The sequence below is a fragment of the Lottia gigantea genome (assembly GCF_000327385.1).
Source record: "Lottia gigantea unplaced genomic scaffold LOTGIsca_6, whole genome shotgun sequence".
Classification (NCBI taxonomy): Eukaryota; Metazoa; Mollusca; class Gastropoda; family Lottiidae; genus Lottia; species Lottia gigantea.
The window spans coordinates 3,269,898-3,297,639 of NW_008710049.1; the positions used below are offsets into that span (position 1 = coordinate 3,269,898).

General features: G+C 31.8%; 3 protein-coding genes across 3 annotated transcripts; 2 read left to right on the forward strand and 1 right to left on the reverse strand.

Moving 5' to 3' along the window:
* Positions 1-225: 225 nt before the first annotated feature.
* Positions 226-5,707, forward strand: LOTGIDRAFT_210633 (hypothetical protein). Its single transcript, XM_009063938.1, has 8 exons — positions 226-291; positions 1,613-1,652; positions 2,071-2,300; positions 2,512-2,675; positions 3,433-3,561; positions 4,097-4,174; positions 4,740-4,841; positions 5,150-5,707. The coding sequence occupies exons 1-8, from the start codon at positions 264-266 to the stop codon at positions 5,210-5,212; spliced, it is 834 nt and encodes a 277-aa protein (XP_009062186.1). The 5' UTR covers positions 226-263; the 3' UTR covers positions 5,213-5,707.
* On the reverse strand, positions 5,698-11,322 carry LOTGIDRAFT_205809 (hypothetical protein). Its single transcript, XM_009063939.1, has 10 exons — positions 10,767-11,322; positions 10,409-10,471; positions 9,116-9,149; positions 8,533-8,697; positions 7,944-8,103; positions 7,499-7,617; positions 7,098-7,163; positions 6,709-6,884; positions 6,411-6,532; positions 5,698-6,095 (listed from the first exon to the last, which is right to left on the reverse strand). Exons 2-10 carry the CDS (start codon positions 10,460-10,462, stop codon positions 5,942-5,944), a joined length of 1,050 nt encoding a protein of 349 aa, XP_009062187.1. The 5' UTR covers positions 10,463-10,471; positions 10,767-11,322; the 3' UTR covers positions 5,698-5,941.
* A 95-nt stretch (positions 11,323-11,417) lies between these two features.
* LOTGIDRAFT_183679 (hypothetical protein) lies at positions 11,418-23,138 on the forward strand. The gene is made up of 24 exons (XM_009063940.1): positions 11,418-11,495; positions 11,945-12,062; positions 12,235-12,464; positions 12,663-12,832; positions 13,146-13,260; positions 13,531-13,623; positions 13,944-14,081; positions 14,528-14,647; positions 14,930-15,037; positions 15,402-15,545; positions 16,098-16,243; positions 16,555-16,651; positions 16,878-16,932; positions 17,104-17,206; positions 17,645-17,765; positions 18,071-18,142; positions 18,373-18,528; positions 18,837-18,926; positions 19,232-19,318; positions 19,620-19,764; positions 20,296-20,415; positions 20,764-20,999; positions 21,356-21,511; positions 22,067-23,138. Exons 2-24 carry the CDS (start codon positions 11,972-11,974, stop codon positions 22,133-22,135), a joined length of 2,862 nt encoding a protein of 953 aa, XP_009062188.1. The 5' UTR covers positions 11,418-11,495; positions 11,945-11,971; the 3' UTR covers positions 22,136-23,138.
* Positions 23,139-27,742: the final 4,604 nt, after the last annotated feature.

The following is a 27,742-nucleotide window of genomic DNA, read 5'->3' on the forward strand; positions in this document are numbered from 1 at the left end:
TTTTTGTAACATTGCTACATAACATAATATTTCGTCCATAAATTTCGAACATTTCACATTTCAAACATGAAATCTTAATGATCTTAATCTGTCACTTAGAACATAGAACTGTCATTCAGTTCTATGCTTAGAAGAAAGAAATGCTGAAAAAAAAAAGAAATTAAGATCCTACAAACTGGAATCTATTACACTTCATGAACCGAATGCTTCATCATTTCCCAATTTTGCACTTCCGGTTTTCGGCCACAGCAAGGTCGTCCAAAATGATGTCTTTGGTAGCAACAAAAAGTGGTTAGTATCTGTATAAAATGCTTTTGATCAATGTTTCCTTTCACATTATTTGTTAGACTAACACTTAGCCTAATTAATCCTTCCTATTTTGGTGCAGCCGATGTATAATATGTGACTTCAAATGACAGACTTGTTAGCTGAAGTTAATCCGAATACCTCTGATTTTCAATATCATAGTAGTAAAGTAGTTCTAGCCCACTTCATTGGCACTTAGCTCCAATTCTTGCATATAGTCTACAGAAATAAGGGTGCATGTGCCTGGAAACTGGCAGTATCTACTATCATTTATCAGTAGGCTATTTATGATCTATCATTAATCTCTACAACAAGGTATTATGTAGCCTACCCTTTTGAGTTCTGACTTCTGTCACTTCAACCAATCAGTATCTTTTATGTAATACAGTTAAGTAACCTAATTTCGTGCTAACCTACTTTTCGTGCATCTCCGGAAATTATCAATAATTTACATGTGCGACCTCGCGTGACCTCTGCATTTGCTTGTTTTGATAAACATGGGTTGTCTGCACACTATCAGCTAGCAGAATGAATCCAGTAGTTTCAAGCAAGGTAAAATGTATTAATGTATACTTTGACATATACAAAATTGCGGATTTCAGTTATTATCAAATATCACAATTTTTTATTGGCCATAAGATCCCAAGCTGTAATCGGAGTTCCAAGTGTCATCTGTGTCAGCAGAAAAATTCCATGAAACACAATCTGGGCCATATCCTTATTTTTTTTAAAGACTTTTAGAAATAAATCATCACTCTTACGTTTTACTTACCTAGTTTTGTCAGTCAAATTTTTTTTCCTTAAATCATTTATCTTTGAAGGAATTGTCATTAGTTATAATGAAATACTATTAAAGATAAATACTAAGAAAAGTTAATTATACCACTGGGTATCAATACAACAGGTTTTTCTCGACTCATTTATGGATCAAAATAGGTGACGCCTTTGTTGAGTTGGTTACTCATGAGATATGGGCCAAAGTGGGGGATCCATAAAGAAAAACGAAACAAACCAATTTTAATTATTTTATAGAATATCTGAGGAAACTTCTGAGACATAAAAAAAAAAAATTCCTTTTAAATCTGACGTAATTCGGTGTTGAATCCTTATATGCACGAAAAAAAGCTACACCACTGTACTAGTAAAAATAGAGTTTAAAATTCATTCTGTGAAGAAATTATGATATCTCAATATAAACTAGATAAAGTAGTTTAGTATAAATGAAGACAACAGTAGTGTTTTAGTCTATTAAAGATGAGAGAATAACTGCATTCCTTTTGAAAATCCATTTTTCTGAACATTTCAGGTGTAATACCAAAATCACTTCTGAAGGCACTGACTCCAAGGTAGGCTATGAGGTCATCTTACGAACTACTAATTTTAACCAATTAACTAATTTTTAAATCAAGTGGCCTAGGGAAAATGGGAGAAGAAGAAAGTTTATCAAATTTAAATAATTAGGAACATAAGGAAATCAGTTTGGTTTGTGTAGCTCTGAAGTTTGAACACATTAAACAGCATGAATTAGATTAAAATGCTTAAAACAGCTATTAAATGATAAAGATGCAATCAGATTAATGTGGTTTTTGCAGAGGTGATGTAAAATGCTGGCAAATTTAAAAAACAAAGTCACTTGATATAAGTCTACGAACAGCTGATTTGGGAATTCAATATTTAAACTTGAGCAAGGAACAATAAAATTCTACTAGTATCAAGTTTCAAATAAGTAATAAATTTTGTATCATGTTGAACATTGTTTTTTAGATTACTATGTGCATCTCAAGTCCAAGTGTCCCAGGTTCAAGTTGCTCACAAGTCTGATTTTGTGGAGATGGTTGACAACTGGAAAAAGGCCAGAGATCTCTTCTATGGTCCTGAAAGAGACATGAAAAACTTCCCCACAATAAAACAACAAGCAGACTCTCCGAAACTTCGACATGATTTTCTACCTGATGCTTGGTTTCAATATCTGTATCCTAAAACAGGAGCCTCCGGTACTAAAACCAATTTTATTAGCTACTATATTTAAATTTGTTAAAATCAAAAAATGTAAATTTATGTTCAAATAGCACAAATTTGATCTAGTCACATATATTCCTACTGAAAGAATGAATCATCACTTTTGGCAAGAAATTTTAAAGCCATTTTCTGTTGAGATACGGTAAATAGCGCAAATTATAGTGAATTATAACTTTTAAATTTCAGGTCCTTATTTTTTGATTACTGGGTTTTTGGGTTTCATGTGCTCAAAAGAATATTTTGTTTATGATGAAGCTTTTCAAGGAGCCCTTGTCAGTCTTGCACTATATGTCATATTTAAATCAAAATATGAAAAAAAAGTGGTGGAAAGATATAACGAATATACCAAGGTAGAGTTATTTTTTTGCAAGATAAATTATGTGCCACTTAAAGAGACGGACTCACAATTTTTTTGAACAATAGTAACTAAGCCTTAAAAGCTAGAATTTTTTTAGTTAAGCTAAATGTAATAGATCAAAATTTGAACATTCAAATCCATGTATGTCCAGAATTATCTGAGTTTGAAGGTTGAAATGACAAATCATCCTTTCTTGATACCATATATAGAAAAGACTTATATAGAAATAAAAAGTGAAATACCTATTTTGAGGTAATTTTGAAGGAAATGTGCCATTTTTGTACATTTCTGGTACTTCTGCAAACTACACAAATATTCACTACCCAAATCAACCCATTGGAAATGGTGATTCTGTCCCTTTAAATGAAACTTTGATTTCAATGATGAAACACAATCTTATGGTTTTCTACTCATGAATTTTATTGTACACGTTATAACAATTTGATAACTGTCATCGTTTTCTTATATTGAATAACTAATGAAATGGTCTTCCATTGTTTTGTGATTTTAGTTTAGGTGCTTCAATACAGGGTTTTAATCTTTGTTTTTATAAATTTTCTAATGACAGATTGCTTTTGAAATTTTTCCTTTGTAAGCTTTATGTTCAACTCTTATTAGGACCAGAAAAAATATTTCGAAATTGGCTGATATTATTTGTTGAAATAGTGACTAATGAAAGCAATCTATATTTTTAACATGTTACATGATGTTGGCATTCAGACATTTTTGTGTTGTTTTTTTTCTATTAGGGATTAAATGAAGCCAGATTCATTACTCCTCTACAAGAATTAAAGGACCATTGTAATCAAGACATGAAGAATGCACAGAAAGAGTCCTGGCATGCTGAGGGCGAGACTTATATGTTCGAAGCTAAAAAGGTAACTTGTTAGACTTTGCTTCTTTCCGTTGTTAATAAATAGCTAAATATATCATACTATATAGTGATGTTCTGTTTTTCACTGAAAATCAAAACAATGCTAATAATTGATTCCCAATCTTGAATGATTTAATACAACAATCATATTGTTTTTTGTTTGTTTTGTGTTGGTTAAAAAAATATAAATTTCATTTTGTGACAAGGGGATTGTAAAGAGGGTTTCTAGCCTTTTATGTGTATCAGGGACCATTTGACATTAGGACATTCAAATCCTTGTCCGATGCCTGTAACTCCTGCAATTCCAGAAAAAGTTAACCAGAATTGAGAATGCAAGAGAATTCGTTACCAACCTAACATCAGACCACAATAACATAATAATATATGTTATCTCCCCTTACAAAATGGCTGCATATCTAACCAAAAATTGAAGACAAAAAACAACTGAGAAATGAACTTGTAAATCCTTTAATCGTGTACATTTTACATTTTAATAGATCTACTTATTTAGTAAATTCCTGTATTTTGTGTTTATTTAGGAAAATGTTGGTTTACAGTTAGAGGCTGAATACCGACAAAGACTTCAAAACATACATCAAGCTGTTAAAAATCGACTGGTATGATAATTATATCTTAAATATTCATGATATAATACCCTATATGGACTATTCTGGCATGTACATTACATTACCTATGGCCATTACTTGGAATTTCCCTCTTACATTCTGGCATATGTATTATGTGCATTCAGGTTTAAACAATTTCTCAAAACCTGACTGATTAAATTATCATCACTGGTGAAATGGAAACCTTGGCCTCTGTTTTCAAACTCTAGTAATACATGTCAGGTAAATACAGTGGAAATAATAGGTTGATTAAATACTGCACCAGGGGAGTATGAGTAATTCCTATTCTTTTTTTGTTAATTGAAAGCTGCAGTGGCTCATAGATTTGAGCAAAGTCATGAGTGCTACAGGCAGTGCATTTAGGAAGAGCTTGGTTGAGTCTTAAAGATAATATTGCCTAGTTGCTCTTTTGCAACTTTTTGCTACTTTTTGCATATTGAACACTGCATGGATTCGTTTGTCTTCATTACCTCAATACTTTGCTGAAGTAGTTAGAGATTTCATATTATGATCACTAACGGTCGTTTTTCACTGATAATAAATTCTGTCTTTCTAGGACTATCAAGTAGATGTTGTAAATACCAGGAAACATTTTGAACAAGAACATATGGTGAGATGGATATTGGATGGTGTATTAAAGGGAATTACGCCCCAGCAGGTAAAAGTTGTATTCAAGTTATATTTGGTTTTCTATTGCAGGGGTAATTCGTGTAAAATTTGTGAATGTCTTTTAGTACCAGACTGGTACAGGGTTCAATTTAGATTATAAAATTTGATGAACTATTTGTTATAAGCTTACATATGTATTTTTGGCTTCGTCAATTAAAATTTTGGTTCACATTTCAGAAAAATTTGTTAGCAAATGAAATCACATGTGAAGGTCCAAAGTCGATGTAAATACGACAATTTTATGGATAGATCACCTACAATATGTATTAATGAACATATAATTATTGTCTATTGCAGGAGAAAGAGAGTATAAATGCCTGTTTACAGACCTTGAAAGGACTAGCTGCTACTGCTAAATAGATTATACCTGATTTAAACATCATATTTCTGGATTTGTTATTTATGTAAACATGGAAAATTGTAGATTAAAAAATTATTCCATCTATGTTTTGTATTTGAGAATCCAATATGTGCTGATATAGATTGTGGTACTTTTAGTGTAGTTTGCAAAGAGAATTCGCATGTTCAATAATATATATTCTGAAACTTGGTTAAAATGAGTCTCTGTTCATCAGCAGACTTACCTGGTGTCATAACTATACAACAATATAATCCAATAAATCCATAAAACTAAGTAATAATTCATTAAACTAGGTAATTTTGAAACATGCTCAGAAATGTTTTTCAATAATAATTTAGTTTAATGGATATATCAGCTTATAATAGAGATTCTTTTCTTTAGTCATGACACCTGGTAAGTCCAACTGATGAATATATACACTTGTTGATCAATTTGAAGACCTTAAATTTAATGTTCATTTAACAGTCTTCCATTCTGCAACACGTTTATAATTTAAAATCCTCTGTATTGGTGTCAATAATTTTACATGTAAAATATCTCTCAATCTCAAGACTGTAGGACATTGCAAATGTTATAGTTTTTTTTGACAGTTTTCTTCAATGGCTCACATTGCCATAAAGTCTGTAGTGTTGGTCAAAGATGTGGCTTTGGTATCACAGTGTACATCAGGGTTTCAGAAGTCAGCATGTAAAAATTAAGTTAAAAACGGTTTTATTAATGCCCCTCGTTCATTCTTTATTACAAGATATCATCACTTTAACCCCTGCACCAGATTTGGCTGTTTCAAAAGCTTGTAATGTTTCCTCCAGTTTAAATCTGTGTGATATCATTGGTTTAATATTGATCTTGCCTGACGATATCATGGCTATAGCTGTCGGCCATCTGAATTAGACAAAAATAGCTCAAATAGATGTACTAGTGGAAGGATATGCGGCCATTTGTGTGATCCTTATCCTCAATATCTATGGATTCCATCAATCACAATCTTACAATTAATGCAAAGAGAAATTCTATATTCATTGCTATCTTTTTAAAAACAAAATTGAAAAATGTTAGGCCGACTAATTCTTCTACAGAACTCACTGGAATGAGGCTTACCAAAGTCTACTGTGAACATATAGGGCGTTTCTCATTTATCAACAGGACATGATAATACAGCCTTTACTATCAGATATTACTGATTTCTAGCATACTCACGTGTTCATGTATCTGAAAGAACCTCTTATTTCAATTTCTCTAGCGATAGCAGCTGTTATTGGTATAGCAACTGGGTCTGGACCATGTCCTACCACCGCGAAAGCACCACCTGGTTTGGTTGCCTGGAATTATATCGACGGACATGTACTTATCAACTTAAGTTTGACAAACATGTAGGCCTATCATCACATGAATAAAATATGTCTTCTTAACTTCACCAGAAGCATATATCATAAAGCACGACATTCCAGTCTTTAACTTCGTACAGAAATTGCAAACAACACTAGATTAAGCCTACCTGAATACCAAGATTAACTGAAAATTCAGCACCACTACATTCTACAGATTGGTCAGGCATACCACCAAGCGCTGCTTTAACCTTGCCAACGACTTCCAGAACGTCTTTAGATTCGATTTTAACTGTCACGTCGGCTCCCATTTCTTTGGCGAACTCCAGTCTCTTTTCATCTATATCTGATATAAGTAATATTCAAAATATAGCATAGACATAAATGTTCTGTGGCCATGGTTATGTCCTGTTAAATTTAAGATTCCAGCGGTGGCGTTTCTATGGAGAGGCAAGCTGAGGGTGCATGGCCCTCAGAGCGATGAGGCTGGTCATCCCACTTTCAGAAGGTATCTAGGTAATTATTGTTGCGTGTAATTAGAATAGAAATTTCAACCGACCTGTCAAACAAACTACAGCTGCGCCCATGGCTTTAGCAGATAACATGGTTGACAATCCAATAGGACCTGAAATTACAGATTACCGTTATCTTGTTACCGGTAGAAATGGTTAACTTAATCCCTTACCTCAATTCATCCAGTTAGCTGTTTATAACGACCCAGAGCGCCTGTAAAATCCATTGCTAAAAACATGCCGTTAGATAAAATGTAATTCGTTAAAGAGATATGTACATATAGTAATATATCCGGAGGGCCAATGGTAAATGGTGTTTAATTGTAGTCATTGAATTGTTGTTGCCCCGTGGTAGCTACGGGGCCTCTTTTGTAGGTATGCATGTGCAACAGATGTTTATATTTTTTTCTGAAGACGTTTTTTTTTCTCAAAAAAGCCCAACATTTACCTGCTCCGCAAACCAAAACTTTACTTCCTAAGGAAACACCAGCACGTTGGCAGGCATGAAGACCAACTGACAGAGGTTCAACTAAAGCTCCTTCTTCAAAGCTTACATTGTCTGGTAATCTAGAATCGGAGAACAGAGAGAACAATTTTAGCCTTTTGGATTATATAACACTTTGTTACAAAAAATCTAAAAGCGCGATAGTCTTATGAGTATGAAAGACGCGATGTGCCAAAAACACATTCCAACATGTTATTTAACTGTATTGGTAACTTCTAAATGCTTTGTGGAACATAGTAACTTGTCTGCAAAGTTAAATTTACAGATGATTCCAAAAAGGATAATTGTCTCGAAATTCAAGATGTATCATGCACTCGCCATGCAATAAATTGTTTGGGGTCTGATGCTTGACTGCTATATAATACGACTGGGATCAATTGGTACCTACTTGAAACAGAAATCGGCAGCATGTACGTGATATCTAGCTAAAGCACCGCTATCAGGAGCCGTGGCCAGGAAGAATACATCAGGACAAATATTATAGCGACCACTTTTACACCATTCACATTTTCTACATGGTATACCTGGCTCTATTGCTACACGATCACCTATTGAAGGATTACAAGGAGATTGTGTCTTTTCATCAACAAAATATCTAGCGCTATTAACTTGACGCAATTATATGGATAACAATTACTTTAATAAATAACTTGCGACGTTTCGACGATGATGATTTTGTCTTTATCAAGCAATGACACCATGGCTTGATAAAGTCGAATCGTCGCAGGTTATTTATTAAAGTAATTGTTATCCATATAATTGCGTCCAGTTATTCATACTCCAGTTATTAAATGCCACTCAAGGAAGTTACATTGAGAAGATTTCAATAATATTCTGCACGTCATTAAGGCTAAATAAGCCTAGGGCCACTCTTCAACTTCTCTTTGAATGCATATTGCAACCCATTGCTATAGCCAACTATACGTAATACAGGAACGATTTCTGAAAAGCCCAAGGGTCTTTATGCGTTGACTTACCAACTTTCAAATTAGTCACCCCTTCACCAAGTTTACTGATAACACCAGAACATTCATGACCGAGCAACATGGGGCCAGTAACCACAAAATGACCTATAGCTCCCTTTTGCCAAAATTTGACATCGGAGCCGCATATTCCCATCTTCTGCATACATATTTGAACCTCTAAAAATATTTTGTGTATTAGTTTAAAAAGATGCGCCAAACTTTTAGCAGGAAGGTAGATCTACTCAAGGTGGAGAATAACTTAGGGGATTCGAAAGAGGTTTTCAATCCTTTGAGGCTGTATTACATTATCCATTTGCGCCATCTGATGTTCATGGTTCCTATTGCAGACGAACTTGACCAGATTTCAATTTCAATTAAAGGTCTTATCAAAACCTCAAATGTATGTGTAACCAATTTGTGGTCATCTTTACAGCAAGAAGTTTGTGGACATGGGTTGTCTTGCAGACAGAGATTCCTCAACTACATCCATTCGGAACACACTATGCCACTGGGGCTGTCTAATAGGTAAACAGTTCAGAATGTCACTCGGATAAAATAGTTGATGGAGGTTATTCAATAATTATTCATTACATACCCCCTTGGCCAGGTTCCGGTATTGGACGATCAACCTGTAAAATAAAAAATGTGCCGATGCAGTGATGTAACACAATGTATTATTAGGGTTGACTAGCAATGAGTGTCAGAACAGGTACGAATAGAATATTTTAAATAGTCAATTAACACCTCGGCTACTTGAAATTAAATATCTGTTGTCATTGCTAATGTAGCATCTACATCTAAGGTAGTATATTAGATAATACTACGTACGTTGCCTTTTAACAGCTTTAGTCCTTGACAATATTACCTCTTTGTTCTGAGTCTACCTAACTAATTAAGCTTATACTTATGAAGTATTATAAAAGATTATGCATTTTGTTCCTGTGTCAACAAATGTCAACATTCTCATGGTCAGTCCCTTGACCAATCAACGCCCTTCTTGCATTATGGACGCTTAGGTTTCAACCAATCAGAATATAGTTCATATCTCTGAGCCTGACAAAAAGGAATAGGACCTGATTCTAAAAAGAAGAGAGACCTAGGCGAGATCTAAATATAAATCTAGTTAAAGGGTCATGTAGTTTGTGAGTCCAGTTTCTTGCTCCAAGTGGGCCCCTGCCCTTTTGGTCTCGGGATGATAGATGTTCATGTATTTTACCCGTATTGATGTTCCTGTGTTTTACCTGTATTGATGTCCATGTGTTTTACCTGTATTGATGTTCCTCTGTTGTACCTGTATTGATGTTTATTGTTCCTGATGTTGTCCTTCCCGATTAAATGTTATTCAAACCTTCAAAGCCGTTACGTTATTATGTTTTGTAACAGTGAATACAAGGCAGAAAAGTTGATTTGAGTCTTGAATATTGCCTTCAGAAGTATTAGAGATGTACGAAACTCGCAAAATTCCTTCAAAATTTTTTATTTTTATTTCTAGAGATGTCTTTTCTATTCAGACAAGAAAAGGCGACTCGTCTTTTTAACTTCCAAACGCGGATAATTCTGAACACACATGAATTTGAAGGCTCAAATTTCGACGGTAGGCCTATGCTGCGAACACTGATTACTAATTGGCTTAGCTAAAAATAAATCCCGTTTCTGAGACTATGGTATATATGATGGTAAAAAAATGGCGCATCTGTCCCATTCAATTAACTTACTGATTTTGTGATAAGGAAGTCATCGCATCCTTGTTAATCGAATAGACGTGACCAATACTTAACAATACAATAGTCGTTAAGTGATGCCATGTAAGATTTGTAGATGAGTTGCAAATTAGAGCCAATGGAGAGGGTGAGGGTAGAATAGTTCTTAGTTTTATAGGCCTACTTACCAGTCTTAGATCTTGTGTTTTATACAAAACAGCTGACAAGTTGGTATCTGTCATGATGACACACTAAAAATATACAGATTTTATCTCTGTAAATGCTTACAGGCATACTTACCGCTTACTTTTGCAAGCTCATGGTCAAATTAAGTTAAGTTGCTAATTCAGCTTTGATGAGCTGAAAAGGTATTTTATCATCATGTGACATCTCTAGATATATTCATTGTGCTTATCTTGGCTTGTCAAGCATGCCTCAAGCATGCCAATAAGAGGCTTTTGAGTCCTTAATATAGGCCCAACTAACTGTCAGAAATCTGCAACTATGTCATTGTTTTTCAACAACAATAAAGACGAACAAACTTACCTAATGTGCAACTAGAATATCTCCTGTCTCGTAAAATAAATAAACAAAAGTCATATACAGTTCTAGGACAATACTAGTGGCCTAGTTAGATAAAGTTAGGGTTAAATATCAACAAAGAAAATTATCTTATTTGTATTTATCAATAAGTCACTCAATAATAAAGTCAAGTTCATAAGCCTACATGCCTTACTCTTAGTCCATCGCCATGTAGCCTATTAGCCCTGTGTACGGGGCATATCGGACGAATATTTGTTTTGAAAAAAAAACATGCATTTGAGATGAATTATGAGAGCACATTTAAATTGAAAAACTATTAAATAACTATTTATGTAGGTATATAACTATATTACATGTTCGGTCAGTTACAGGCCTATATTGCCCTCCATACATTCACAAAACATGGTACCTTGGTTCTGTAGTTGAACAGGGGCATATTGAGCCCCCCCCCCCCCCCCCCCCCCCCCCCCCCCAAAGAAAAAAAAACTAATACAAAGGCTCATTTCTTCTATTCTTCTGTGCATTTTAATAACTTTGAAGTTGAAAAATAATTTGAAAGGTTGAATTAGCTGTTGTCTGATTCTGCAGGAGTTATCTTTTCCTACCTTGTAGAGGGCTTTACTTCCGGCCACGTTAATGTTGATTTGTCAAAAGAATAAATATAGCCGTGTAACTAAAAAGTGAAATTAAAAGAGATTGATCTTAATTTGTAAAACAGACATTGATAAAAAGGCAAGTTTCAGTCATTATTTTTGTTCTGTGATGAGCTTTTAGTAGAATTCGGATATTGACAATGTACAACATAAAATTATTGTTATGTTTTTTGTTATTCAAATATTGTCTGGTCTTGTCAATATTTCAATAAAATAGATAAGCAAACTGTATTTACCAGTTTCAGACTGAGAAAGATCCTTGCTTGCTCTGTTATGAAAATAAGTTTCATAAACTTCCCAAAAGTTCCGAAAATGAATTCAATGGCCACTTACATCTTTGGTGATGGTAATTATTGATATTTGAAGCAATTGATAAATTATAAGTCCTTCTATTTAGAAGTTCTCAAAGAGACGTATTTTGGTGCCAATCTGGCTGTGGACAAATAGTCTACTGTTGTCATGTGTCATTCAAGAAACTTGCAATTGTTTTTTCTCGTTGAAAATTGAATATTTTTTTTGTTTTTACAGCAATAGGCCTATAAGTAAACAGCAAAGATGTCTTTAGCAGAACAGTCATGTTACACATTGATCAATGTGCCAATGGACTCTGAACCTCTAACTGAAATGCAGTTACGTCAAGATCTAGGTAAGTGAGGATAGATGGTTGGACCGATTCAGCTAGAAATTAAAGAATACTTTATTTTTAATCAATTATGTCTTTATGTTATTTCCATTAGATTTTCTTTTTAGTATTATGAAGTATTTCATTTAACACCCTTTAGTTAGATTTCCATTGAATAAAAGCTTTTTTTTTTCAGAAAAAGGTGATGTAAAGACTAAGATAGATGCTCTTAAGAAAACAATTCAGATGATATTGAACGGTGAAAAAATGCCATCACTGTTGATGACCATTATTAGATTTGTGATGCCGATGCAAGATCACATGATTAAAAAGTTGTTGTTGGTATTTTGGGAAGTTGTACCCAAAACTTTACCAGACGGCAAGCTTCTACAGGAGATGATTCTTGTTTGTGATGCTTACAGAAAGGTTTGTTAACATATTTGTTTTTCCCAAATCCAAGCTGATTTTTCCTTGCTTTTGGCTGGCAAGAAGCTACCTGAGAAGATTGTATTTTGATTTGTAGATGACAAGTTACCTACTTAAATACATATTATATGGGTAGTTAACACTCTCTAGTATTATGATTATTTCCTTAAAAATCAATTTGTATTTTCTATTTTCCAGGATTTACAACATCCTAATGAATTTATCAGAGGTTCAACTTTACGATTCCTGTGTAAAATAAAGGAACCTGAATTATTGGAACCTTTGATGCCTGCTATTAGACAATGTTTAGAACACAGACATTCTTATGTTAGACGTAATGCTGTACTGGCTATCTACACTATCTTTAGGTAGACATGATTATGATGATTTCTTTTCTGTGTTCAAATTAAATTAAATTCTTATAATAAGCTGTATATAATTTAAGATTATTTAAACACTACAGATACAGGCAGATCTTTTTTCTAATGTTAAAATTTATATATATAAGAAAAATAAGCAGCATTCTACTTCATATTATAATATTACTACAAGATATATATATATATAAAAGGAATATTTTCGCAATTTGCTTAAATGAATATTGTCGTTATAAATTTATGTTAAGTGGTATCAGTACTAAATAATGCTTAAATTTAAAAAACTTGTAAATCTGTTTTTCAGAAACCATGACTTTTTGATCCCTGATGCACCAGAATTAATTGCTAATTTCCTAGAAGGAGAACAAGATATGTCTTGTAAGAGAAATGCTTTTATGATGTTGATTCATGCTGATCAGGTAATTTAGACTTCATACTATAGTCTTGTAATAATATTTTTGTTCCAACTAAGACTTCAAGCCACCAGTGTCATTGATATGAACGACGACGCATTTCAATATGATATTATTTTACCTTTTATATTGAGGTGTAATTTGAATCTTAGTACAACACAATATTGTAATTTGAAGGCTGATTTGCCAAGAGCAAGTGTGATATTAATAAGTAATATTCATACATGGAGTATTTCGTGTAGAATGTGCTGACTTCAATATTTTTCTTTATTCTAGGATAGAGCGTTGAATTATCTAAGTGGTTGTATAGATCAAGTTACATCATTTGGTGATATTTTACAGTTGGTTATTGTAGAGTTGATTTATAAGGTATTGCTTTATTTATAAGATTTGAGTCTTATTTAGAACTGAGGAGTACATATCACAAACTCAAAACAATTATTATGAAATAAAGCACATTTCATCAATAAAATTTCACACAATTTACACATGTCATTGTCAGATTAAATAAACATCCATTATTCCATATAATTGTCATGTGTTTGTCATATAGTTTATTGACAACATCTTGATATTTGCTGTTGTTTAAAAATGTTCTGAATGTAAAATGTAACATCACAACCAAAGGGGTTTAAATTGGGGTGGAATTAGGAGTGTTATTAATATAATTATTCATTCAATAATTTCAGGTGTGTCATGCTAATCCATCAGAAAGAGCTAGGTTTATTAGATGTATTTATAATCTATTGAATTCCTCAAGTCCAGCTGTCAGATACGAGGCTGCTGGTACATTGGTCACATTATCCAGTGCTCCTACAGCTATCAAGGTATGTTCAAACTTATTGCATCTTCAGCTGTACCAAGGCTATCTTCTTTTTATGTGGCTTCAGATAGTGACATCTTATTCTCCAAAAAGTGTTGACATGTCAAAATTGTGAATGTCATGGGTTATACTATTTGTTGATGTACCTAATTTAGATTACCTACTATCTCTGGGAAATATTATTGAATGCCTACATAATTGTTGATGGTCTTATTTCAAACTATGCTTATTATGGGTAATTGATACATGTCATTAACTTACATTTAGTTTTATAAAATTAACAATGATGGCCATTGTCTGTGCCAAATATCAAATTATTTTAAACTGACAAGGTACAAGGCACATAAATTCTTTAAATTCTATAGTGCCAGTGCCTTCTGTTGAATATTTTTTAGTTACTTTCAATCACCTCTGTCACAATTACAGTAAATGTTTTTTGTTCATTTACAGGCTGCAGCTAGCTGTTATATAGAACTAATTGTTAAAGAAAGTGATAACAATGTTAAATTAATTGTATTAGATAGACTGATTGCTCTTAAAGAAGTACCAGCTCATGAGAAAATTCTTCAGGTGAGGATTGGATCTCTAACAAACATTTAAGTTTAGGAATGGAGTGAAAATGTGCCCGCTGAGAGACTTGAGAAATTTGGGCTAATCACCCTGATCACTAGACAGCTAATTATTATTGAAGTAAATGGCATTTTCTACCTGGGGATTGAAGATAATTTGGTTCTGTTTGTTCTCAAACATAGAAAAGAGCTAGTTTTCTTGATCTATCTTATCACAAATTATTAGAATGCTTTAATGTATCAAGATAAACAACTCTCTATTTAGAATTGGGTATATTTGTAGGATCTAGTAATGGATATATTGAGAGTATTAGCAGCACCTGATTTAGAAGTTAGAAAGAAAACATTACAACTGGCTTTAGAACTGATAACATCACGCAGTATAGAAGAGGTAAGTGACATTAATAAGATATGAAATAGCTAAACTCTCTAAGGTATTGGAGGTGACAGTCGCATCCATACTTTTTCACCTACTTATATATATATATACTCTTGGAGTATTTATTTATTTAATTTATATTAATCTTTTATGAAAATCAGAAGGATAATATATACAGATATTAAGTTCGTGAATACTCTAAAGACAGGATATTAAACCTATATCTTCCTAAGCTCTTGTAGTTCACATATAAGATAATTATTTATAAGCTTATCTTTAATAAATCATTGCAAACTTAGTGAAATTGTCAAATTTTTCTAGGTTGATATATTTGTCCCCTGTATGTAAAGTAATATACCTTATATATATATTGTAGATGGTATTGATATTAAAGAAGGAAGTAGTAAAGACTAATAATGTAGAACATGAAGACACTGGTAAATACCGACAGATACTAGTACGTACATTACATCAATGTAGTGTTAAATTTCCTGACGTGGCTCCAGTTATTATACCTGTGGTAAGTACATAACATTCTTTATTCAATAATCAAAGTTTTTAATTCCAATAATGTTATTCAGAGCTTGTTTTGTGTAAAGTTGGATTTAGTGGTTAGGAGCCCAGTACGAAGTAGTAATTTGAAAACTGATGGTTGACTGACATTACAATAGTTCACTAGCTTTGTATGACAGGTGAATTTGAACCAATCAAAGCAACCCTTTTCATCTATATATATTTATGATAAATATAAGTTTTCAGCATGTGTTAATCTTAGGAAAATAAACCTCGAAAATGGCTATGTAGAAGTATGTTGATTGACCGGTTTGAATATCATGTGAAATGAATGTTTATTACCTCAGTTTGCCTGCTGTAGTGAAAGATGTTAGAAATATATATTAGTTTCCAACATGTTGAAGAGAAGATACCATTCCATTAAATGGTGATGACTAACATGTTTGCCAAAAAATATTTCAAAATGAACGAATTCAATCATATTAAATTGTGTACATAAGTATTTATTATCTTCATTGAGATATAACTTAATGCTTCTAAAATCTTCTATATATTCTAGTTAATGGAGTTTTTGGGAGATCAGAATGAGCTAGCAGCAGCTGATGTATTAGTATTTATGAGAGAAGCTGTACAAAGATTTGAACAATTACGACCACTAGTACTCAGTAAATTACTAGAAGTTTTCCCTACTATTAAAGCTGTCAAGTAAGTATGCTTGTTGTATTGTGACCATAGGGCTTCTAAGCTGTTGGCACAATGTTTCAGATACAAAGTCTTTATAATTGTTTAGAAATAAAGTTTGTATAATCTTGAGTTTTAGTATGAGAAGGGTTAGCAAACTGACTGAACAGGAGCCAAGATGACAATATACTCTCAGCTTTAAATCTTACAGCAAAACTTTTGGCTTTTTCCATATCATAGTTTCATGATACAAGAATGAATTGTGACAAACAATTGTGAAATTTTTAGTGTAAGATAAACTGGGCAACTTTACTTATTAATTTATTGTTTTGTAGAATTCATCGAGCTGCATTCTGGATATTAGGTGAATATTGTACATCAGGTGAAGATATACAACAAGTTATGACTCTAGTTAGACAATCATTGGGAGAGGTAGGTAGAATATTGTATATATATAATATATTGTATGGGTGGAGCTGTTCATTCTAATTATTATAAAAGATTTGCTAGATCAGAAACCTTTGAAACATGCTTAATATAGTCAAACCTTTCAAGTAATTAGTACATGTAGACTGTCTATTAAGTATTCAGTAAGGTTATGACTAGATTATGTTATATATATTGATTACTAATTGATATTGATTATTATATATTGTAGATACCAATAGTTGATGATGAGATGAAGAAAGCTGCTGGTGAAGTACAAGATGAAGGTATGGTCTAATTAGACAGTCAATATTTTCTTACAACTTTTTTTGTTTAAGTTTACAAATTTTAAACAGAACGGCCAGATCAGATCTTATATCCATTTATAACCACTTTGAAACTTACTTACTATATTATCAAAAGAATTAATGTATGTTTTTATTTTATTTATTGAATAGAAATCCAGTCTGGTGGAGCTGTACAGAGATTAGTAACAGCTGATGGTACCTATGCCACACAATCAGCTCTTAGTACTTCTTCAGTTCGCAAGAAGGATGAAATGTAAGTACAAATTCTAATCTGCATCGGTGTAAGCGTCTATCACATCTGTCACATCTAGTTGAAAACGTTAAAAATCTTACAAGTGTGTTTCTTGAGATTAAGATTATAAAAATAATAGATTGAAATTATCATTTAGTACTGTTTGTAAGACAAATAGAAATAGGCATAGGTAAGGATATATAGATATACTATTTCTGATATATATTAACTGTAGTCTTGTAAGATTATTCATTTCTCTTGATAACACGGGCTGTATGAGCATGTGTAACGTTGAGTTAATAAATATCAGAAACAGTATATCCATATATCTTGTGCTTCTTTATCATTTTAGTGGTCTAAAAAAAAGTTTCAAATGCAATTCAAACTGTGTCGCAACTGATATGATATCTTTTAAACTGTATATGTATTCAAACTCTTACAACTCTCTGTATATTTCAGGCCACCATTGCGACAGTATCTAATGGAAGGAGATTTCTTTGTTGGTGCAGCATTATCTACCAGTTTAACTAAACTAGCCTTGAGATATATACACCTTCATAAAGATGCTAAAAAACAAAATGTAAGTACTTGATATAAATAAATATGCAGAACCAATTCATAGTTATAAATTAGAATCAGAAAGCTTTGTAAGACAAAGAGAGACTCAATCAGATAGCATACTAATATGGACTCTTCTGGCTCTCATTGAGATTTATATTTATCTAGTAATGATAATAACAGTGAAAGTAACTTGAACTGAATATCATAATTAATTCAGATTCACTTTCTATAGATGTTAACAATAGAAATCTCAATATAAAATAATTTTCTAACCATGTCTTTCAATATTCTTAGTTTATTCTAACTTGTATTTCTCTTTTCCAGTCATTTATTGCTGAATCTATGTTGATTATGGCTACGATGATACATCTAGGAAAATCTGGTCTACCTACCAAGGTGATTTATTAAAATACTATATAGTCATTGCATTAGAGCCAGGAGCTGAAAATTTGAATATTATTTTTCTGAATTATACCTTGAAACAAAGTAAGGGTTTTCAATGACAGTACTAGTTATAAGAATAACATTGTGTTACTCTTAAATAGTAATTAAAGATACACTGTTTCTATAGGTATTCTAGATATATTGGTAATAGATGATATGTATTTGATTATTTCTATTGACAGCCTATAACAGATGATGATGTAGATCGTATAGCTAACTGTATTCGTGTATTAGCTGATAGAAGTGATTTTATGAATGATATATTTAACAAAGATTGTCGAGGCTCTCTATCTCTAATGTTAGCTGCTAAAATAGAGGAGGAGAAGGCTGTACAAGAGGTAGGAAAAATGTTCAGTCATTTCAAATGACTTATTTTAGTATTCAGGTCATCTCAAGATTGGTTAAAAACTAAAACTAATTGAGTTTTATCAGCCTATTGGATTACTATATATATCAACATATTGAATGTTTCTCAGAATTTTGTGACAGGTGCCATATTTTATTTTATTAGTTTGATTGCCATTTAGCAATTTAATCATATTAAAAGATTTAATTCTGTTAAGTTGCAGATTGGTTAAAAGAAATTAGCTGTAATATTGCCATTCTACTATTATCTTATGAAGTCTTTTGCTAACATATATTCTAGGCAGCCGAGAAGAAAGTAGTAAGAGTACATGCTGATGATCCTGTATCATTCACTCAGTTAATAAACAGAACAGATTTAGGTACTGGAGAGGTAAATATTGTTTGTCTTATTCACTTATTACAGTACTTGTTATCTTAGTTTTTGAAACATGAAATATAAACAGGATAAGAGAACAGGTCTTTGCCTGTATAATATCTCCATCTTTAGATAAAATATATATGAAATTAATTCCTATATACCAAATTCAAGCAATAATCATTCTATATCAACTTGACAAATATGCTAAAAGATTTTCTCACCAAAGCTACACTTCAAGCATCATTATTATTCTGTTTACATATTTAAGTTATTTATATGTATTATGTTGTACTATGTATATTTATTTGTATTTCTAGAATATGTTTGAACTGACCTTGTCTCAGGCTCTGGGTATGACTAATAAAAAAGACTCTGATCCTATTGGTTCTACTAAACTTAATAAGGTAAGTTAGACTTCATAAATTTGAATTATAGGCCAATATATGTCAATCTTGCAAAGTGATTATAACCTTATTGAAGTAAACATATTCATGTTATTTTGGTAATTATAAGGAATTATGAATGATTCCTTTGTTATTGTTTCAGAAATTCACATATTTTGAAAATGTAGACTTGAAGGTTGGTTTGAGTCTATTTAATGACTTTTTTGGGTGCAATGTCAGGTGAACCCTGTAGATCATTGTCTGATGTCAATAGTCATGTGATCCAATTCAGCTCATTAATTTGGTCTATTTTCTATAACAGGTGACCCAGTTAACAGGATTCTCTGACCCAGTTTATGCTGAAGCCTATGTGAATGTTAACCAGTATGATATTGTATTAGATGTCTTGATAGTTAATCAAACTTCAGATACATTACAGAATCTTACTCTAGAATTAGCTACACTAGGTAAATATCTCTTTTATAGTACTCAATTTATCATTGTTATTTCAATGAGATATTGATTTATTTATATGAAATTGAAAAAGCATTGAACACATTCGCTTTTAACGATAGTTTGTAGATCCTGATTTTCTCAAACCAATGAGATAGAAATTGATTATAACTGGACACTATTATATGGATAACAATTACTTTAATAAATAACTTGCGTCATTTCGATAATGAGGCTTTCGTCTTTATCAAGAAATAAGGCGAAAGCATCATCGTTGAAACATCGCAAGTTATTTATTAAAATAATTGTTATCCATATAATAGCGTCCAGTTATTCATACCCCAGTTACTAAATGCCACTCAAGGAAATTGATTATAAAAGATAGTAATTTCAATAGCTAGTAACGTGTAGAACAGATTGTCCAAACCAGATTTACAATACATTCAGCTATCTTATTTTGCAACATGAATAAAAACAATAAGTAAGTGACAACCATGCATGTGCTGTGTCACAGAGAACTAATAAATGATGTCTGTATATTCTAGGTGACCTAAAACTAGTAGAGAAACCACAAGCAATGACCATGGCACCACATGATTTCTGTAATATTAAAGCTAATGTTAAAGTGGCCTCCACAGAAAATGGAATTATATTTGGAAATATTGGTAAGTACAAATTGTTAATATTACATGCTGTACTTTATTTATATTGATTTTAATATGCTATCAGTGTCCAAAATGTTTTAGAAAAGCTCTTTACAGTCACTTTAAATACCTCTGTCAGTTGTTGGCCCAGTTTAGGACTCCCAGAACATTGATTCCTTAAAAGACAAAAACTTACCAATAGAGTTGTGATGGAGAGCCTTAAGTTTTTATTTCTAGACATTGTAAGGTATTTCAAATACTCCATTTGTACATTTTTAAACTTAAAAGCCTTGGCCAGTTCATGGTTGATTATTACAATATCTTTCAACTAGTAATAGTGAATATGTAATAATTAAATTATATTTTTAGTATATGATGTAAGTGGTGCAGCCAGTGATCGTAACTGTGTAGTATTAAATGATATACATATTGATATAATGGACTATATAGTACCAGCAACTTGTACCGATACCGAGTTTAGACAGATGTGGGCTGAGTTTGAATGGGAGAACAAAGTAGCAGTAAATACTAATATTACTGATCTAGCTGAATATTTACAACATCTTATGAAATGTACCAATATGAAGTGCTTAACTCCAGAAAAGGTTTGTTTTAACTCAATTTTAAATGAATTTTAACCTTTCATCTAATCATATGATGAAATTTATAATTATTATTATTATAATTATAATGAGATTTTGGCCAGTGCTTTGGTAACGATGTTCATACAACAGAATATTCATTGGCTCTATAAAATACTTTTCTTACAACAATAAAGAGTGTTGTATCACTGCAACGTTAACATGCAGTTGTCAGACTAATATCATGTCATGTAATAATCATGTAGAACCATAAAATTAAGTTCTGAACACTTAAAATAATTATGAAAGACCTTGCGAGTCAATTTTGAATTGTCAAGGTCAGTATAAAGTCAACGGAAAGTTTTTTTCTCTTGTTACAGGCTCTATCTGGTGACTGTGGGTTTATGGCAGCCAATATGTATGCTAGATCTATATTTGGTGAAGATGTACTATCTAATATTAGTATCGAGAAACCAGCTCATCTTGGTAAAGATTCACCAGTACAAGGTCATATTCGTATCAGAGCTAAGAGTCAGGTTGGTATTGTACTTCTAGTGTTTTAATACTTAGACTTGATACTGTTGATAGTAAAATCTTATCAAGTCTTTGATTATGAACTATGCGCTTCTTTGACTTGTTAGTATAGGATTATTTGTTTTGAATAACTATCATTTCATGCTGTTGACACATCATTCTTTGGGTTTGAAAACTTCCTCAAAACAATTGCTTAGAAATCAAGGCTCGATATAATTCAACAGCCAACAATCAACACCCCTAATTTTACCATGAGCACTTCCAATTATGTTTTACACTGTCATATTGAATTTAAGTTTGAATGTGTTGAAGAGTTCAACAAAAAGATCAGGGGTGTCATGTAGAACTATATTCAGCTTTGGGCAATTGGGGTAAAAATCTTCTAAAGAGAAAGCTAACCTTAACAAACATCATCATACAAATTGTAGACTACTTGGACTAAAAGTATTGGTGTCTTTTTGAATACCTTATTTTTGTATTTTTTGTTGAACTTCAAAACCTTTGTGATGTTTTTTCTATGTTCAAAAACTTGTATGAATTTTGTTTAATTACTGTAGGGTATGGCATTAAGTATGGGAGATAAGATTAACCTGTCACAGAAGAAGAGTTTGAGACCAGGAGCTTAATGTTAAGCTTCAATGCCTAAGCTTGTTATAAGCTTAAACTAATAGTAATATTACTAAATGGTTTTTGTTATTTCATATTATATATTTATCATGTAAATGTTAATTATAATAGCGAGTTTATTACATACTAAATTTCAGGGGTGTATCTAGAAAATGAGAGGTGTCTCTTCAAAGCAAGGCCCAATGACCGACCTCTAAATAAGCCACTACTTTTGGCATTTCTTTGCAATATATTTATTAGAGTAAATGTATAAGCATGCAAGCAGCCATGAACATCACCCATATTGTAAGTGAATGACAAATGACACTTCATGTAAGTCTATTATACTACTTTGCAGACTGATTTGAAAGCATAGAGATACAGAACAAACTTGTTTGAGTGGGCCATTATGTTTATTATCAAGTTGGTGTATCATCATATTATTTTGGTTTATAATAGATTCTCTACTTTAGTTCACTTGATTTTGATGTAAAATGGTGTAAAGTGCTCTGAACCCTAACAATTGATAATTTTTTCTCTGGTTGTCTTCATTAATAAGGGGCAGAAAATTAGGACTTGAACCCTATTTCATTCAGGTTGTTATCTCTGTTCTTCAATAATTACTTTATTTCTGTTTCTCAACAAACCTACATATTGTGTATTGGTATCACATTAATTGTTCAATTACTATATTACATTCCTGACTTCATCATAACTTAAATCATTGTAAACTTGTTACTGTATCAGTTTGGCTTCATTAATAAATATTTGGCATGAAATTCTGTGGTATGATAATTAATATATTACATTGGTTCCACAACCAGTCTACTTTATTTATAGGTAGATTATATAGCATTCAAAATAATGTAAGTTAATTACTGTTTATACTACCTAAAAATATATGAGACTGTTCATGGTAATAGCTATACCTCTCTTTATTTTGTTTTGATTGGTCAAGTGTTAAATTAATTTCAGTGTTAAACTGCATACAATCATTGCAATAAAGGATATATATTAACAGGACTGATCAAAATTTTCACTTATCCAAAATGACAGATTTCAGCTATACAACTTCATTTGTCACATAGCTACTCAATTCCAACACTTGATTGATCCTTAGCACACAATTTTTGGTGGTATTGTATGATTGTGAAGATGGACTATCCCCTCATGTCATCCCCCATCCAGCAGTTTGCTCATGAAACGAGGAATAATGATTAAAAGAGTTTTAATTGAAACCTCAATAAGGTTTTAATATAAAGATGATAGTAAATAACAGATGTACATAAAGTAGAAAATACATTCAAACTTTTATACTGATTGACCTTGTCTATTAATACAGTTAAACCAAGGCAGAATATTGCTGAAAAATGGAAAGATTTGATGTGCCAAACTATATTTTCAGCCCTAAATGAGCATCACTCTGGCTTTAAATACTCTTTTGCCATCATACGTTTGATGCAAATGCTTGATGATGTATTGGTGTAGGCCTTATGCAAACTCCTTTGTAATGCTGAAGACCTAAAAGTTTCTTGAAAAGTTGAACAATTTCAAACATGAGCAGTTTCAGCCTAAAGTATATATAATTGAAACACAACAAAATAGAGTTATTTGAGATTTTATGACAATCCCCAGTAGAGAGATTGTCCAGCAATATTCAACCTTGATTCAATACAAACTTACAACTTATTATCAATTTACAATATCAAATGGGTGTTTTATTGTCATATTTTGGCTGTAATGAGAATAGTAGGAAGTAATTCATTTTGTGCTATGACATCCTCATTTTGTGCTGTGACTCATGCAAACTAAATTGTGCTGATTTCTCTGCGATAATCTATGTATGATGAAGAATTATCGATGCAATAGAATCAAATACACCGATATGTGTAGGGGTCCGCACCATTTTGATGACAGGATTTGAGTCTCAACTCAACATCAGATATTACTGGGAAACGATAAGAGCCAGCATTCCTTCAACTTCATTTTCAATTGTGCACATTTCCATAGATCAAGTCTGTGAATTCAACATAAATTGGGTAACATAAATATATATATATATATATATATAAGCATTATACAAAATATAAAATAAGAGCAATAAAAAATATCATTTCAGCATTACTAAGACTAAAAGACATAAAATATGCATAAAAATTCCAGATATGTAGATTTTAAAGCAAAATACCAGAAAATAATAATACTCTATCAAATTATAACTGTCAAACATTATCTTGTTTCATAGTCAACTTAAGTTCAAGGTGAATGGTTAAGGCTTCTGCATCTTGAATGACCAGAAAGAAATGATACAAGACTGCAAGATGATTGGATGGTTTGTCCTCCGTAATTCACCTTCAAGTGAATTTCAGCATCTTAAATTATTAGACAATCCAACAACATCAGACAATATGTATATACCGAGCCTTCAAAAATGCAGAAGATAATAGATCAACTGATACCCTGTTCGCATTATTATTACTGATAGAAAGTTGACCATGAATAAGACATACTGTATGTTATTATGGGAATACTACTCGACCATCAAAATGGTGAAATTAACAACATTATTACTATGACATGAAACTAGCGACTAGCCTTGTAACAGTCAAATAAATACACATATAAATACACAATGGTTGAAGAAGCTTCAATGAAGTATTATGTTTCTATAAGTCATTTGTTAAAGGAATTTATTTGTGGTAGTTATTGTAAAAAGCAATTGTATTATGCAAGAATTTGTAAATTTGACCAGTGTGGCACTTGATTGGAGAGAAAGTTTATCTGTTTCTGGCCTCATGGTATGAACAGTATGAAAGCAGATATTTTGCATTAAAATTTTTTCGTCTTTTTCCTTCTCCACCTTTTTGAATTCTGTCTGTACCTATTATAGTTTCGGCACACATGGAACGCGTTCTGAACATCCAGTTGATTCCGTGAACTCACCAATCAAGAGACCCCTATATTCAGAGATTTCAACACCCCAGGTATCTTTAACTATAAATTACAAATTAGATATAAACTAACATTCAGTCTACAAAAATAAGTGTTTGTGACCTACTTACAATTCTAGATTTTGATTTCTGCTGTTGAGGTTCAACTTGTTGTATTTAAATGCTGGATAGAGACAAACCCTAAAATTTGTGTCTGAGGAACATTTTGAAAATCTGAGAATAAAAATTAGCTAAAGTGAGGGATAACAAAATTAGAAATAATGCCCATAAAACATTTGATCAATACTTCAGAAACAGAGTCCAAATGTTTGAAAAAATCCTTTGACACAAACTTAACGATGTATCACTGCTGACATTTTTCTGAATATAGACCTTTCTTTTTTAAGTATCGATAAATACAAGACCCTGGGTCTGTGAAATCTCTGAATTCAGTCAAACATTATGAATTAATCACAGGTAAATAACAATACTCTTATTGTTATAACATAACAGGAATGATAATAGATGAATAAATAGTTCAATATCAACATAGAAATACATCAATCTGATTCAAATACTGATCTACAAGTTTCATGGTTTTCCTGCAAGTTACTTTACTTGCCATCTATGATCTAACAACATTTTCCTTTAAATTGTGGTCATTACTCTTTGACCAAATAAATTATAATTGATGCTAACCAATCATGAACACTATAAAAGGTAACAATACAAGTAAATTACATGTCATCAGTAAGCATTTGATTGGTTCAATATTTAAATCATCAAGAACATGTGTTGCATAACCATGACATCAGATCATGGATAAGAAGTAGAGTTCATCACAGGAAAAACTATGAACAAAACTTTTAGATCGGCATTTCATTCAGATTTCTTAAAAGTTTTATGGCCTGTTAAAGTTCAAGTAGAACCTTGGACACTTATCCCTAGCTCTTAACAACTAACATTGTCTATTGATATTACTTTACATTTTCCCTTTTTTTTTTTTACAAGGAATTGATAAGTTCTAGAATTCAATCAATTAGACATTTTATACCTTAACAAATATTCAATAACTTTGACTGAAAAATTCTCTATACATGACTGGTAATTTAACCAAAGTAAGAGCTCTGACTTACTTATAATTGCATATGGCACCAAGTAAGAAACAATGACAGCCACAGAAAGTCACATTTCAAGCAAAACATCAAGACAACATAAACAGTTTTAACAAGACCAGATATAAACTTGATCGATATTGTAAAACGAGAAGAATTCTGAAATATTACTGCAGTTTGTATACAGTTAATTGTGGTTGAGAAAGATAATTATGCACCTGGGGTATTTCAAATCATAAACAATACCGTTATTCAGTGTTCTGAGGTCAGAACCACATACTGGGCACTCTCCAGGTTTGAAGGTGAATTGTATGACATAGTTGTGGTTGCATCCAAACTATCACCTTAAACAAGTCTCTGAGTAAAATTCAATTCCCTGTTTTTTTTTTAATGAAGCAATGTAAATTTCTTGATCTACAAAAGGATCATTTTATATTAGGTCTTCCTTCTAATTACTTATTAATTGTGAGTAAATGACTGTGAGCTGTGTTTAACCTTTGAAATATCCTCTGATGTGTATAATTATCTTTAAACCACTTGATATGATCTCAATAAACAGGCTCTATCTTATTTTATATGGAAATTGCAAGAACACAGAATACTAAATAAATGTACAAAAATGCATAAACAAAAATAGCAACAACATAACATAAAAATCAGCACATAAATAACAATTTCCCCCGTCTGCTTTTCTTATCTTCTGAATTATTTTACAATATTTATACAATGCAGCAGTAAGGGATGCAAAATATCCACTTCAATTTTCCTCTTGGCAAAGTTACAGTTTCAAAGAAACCTCATTTTATTACAAAGAATAACTTGTTTGGTCTTGCATCCTTTATGGCCAATATAAGCAAATATTTCAACAGAGGGAAGTCTGTTGGCATAATGCAGGTGTAAATCATTAGAATTAGAATATTATGACTAGACTAGGGAAGAGGTTTTAAATTATCATGAATTAATGATATTTTTTTTTTAGTTATATACAATATGTATATAATCAAAATTTTCAGATCATGGGTTTGGGTTACTTTAAACATTGTAATATTGAAATATTATTCGAATTATTCCTAAAATTAATGTTGGAAATGTTGGTCAAAAAATGTCCTTGAAAAAAGAATATGGCTTTTGACCTCCATTTTTTTGTGTTAATCAGAATCATGAGTCATAATTCAAAGATAAAAGCCTTTTTGTCTATAAACTACAAACTAGATATATTTTACAGTAGGCACTTGAATATAAAATATCAATTTGAAATAATTCAATCAGAATATTGGTGTCATGATCAATTTTTACCTAAATTCTTATATTCTTGTGTTTTATTTACAATTTACAATTAACAGAGCACTGTATGTGCTATGTTTATTTGTCAAATGCTTGTGTCAGTTTTTTTGAGATAAAACCAATGGACCAATTTAACAGTTCAAATTTATTTTTGGGAAAGTGACATAATTCTGTCTTTACTAAATAAACTGTTAATTATCATTATCAAGTATCATGATTTCACAGGTTTTATGGTATTCATTTCTAGCAAAAAGACTAACTAGCTTGTGATCAGTCTCCTAAGATAGGAATCTGTTAA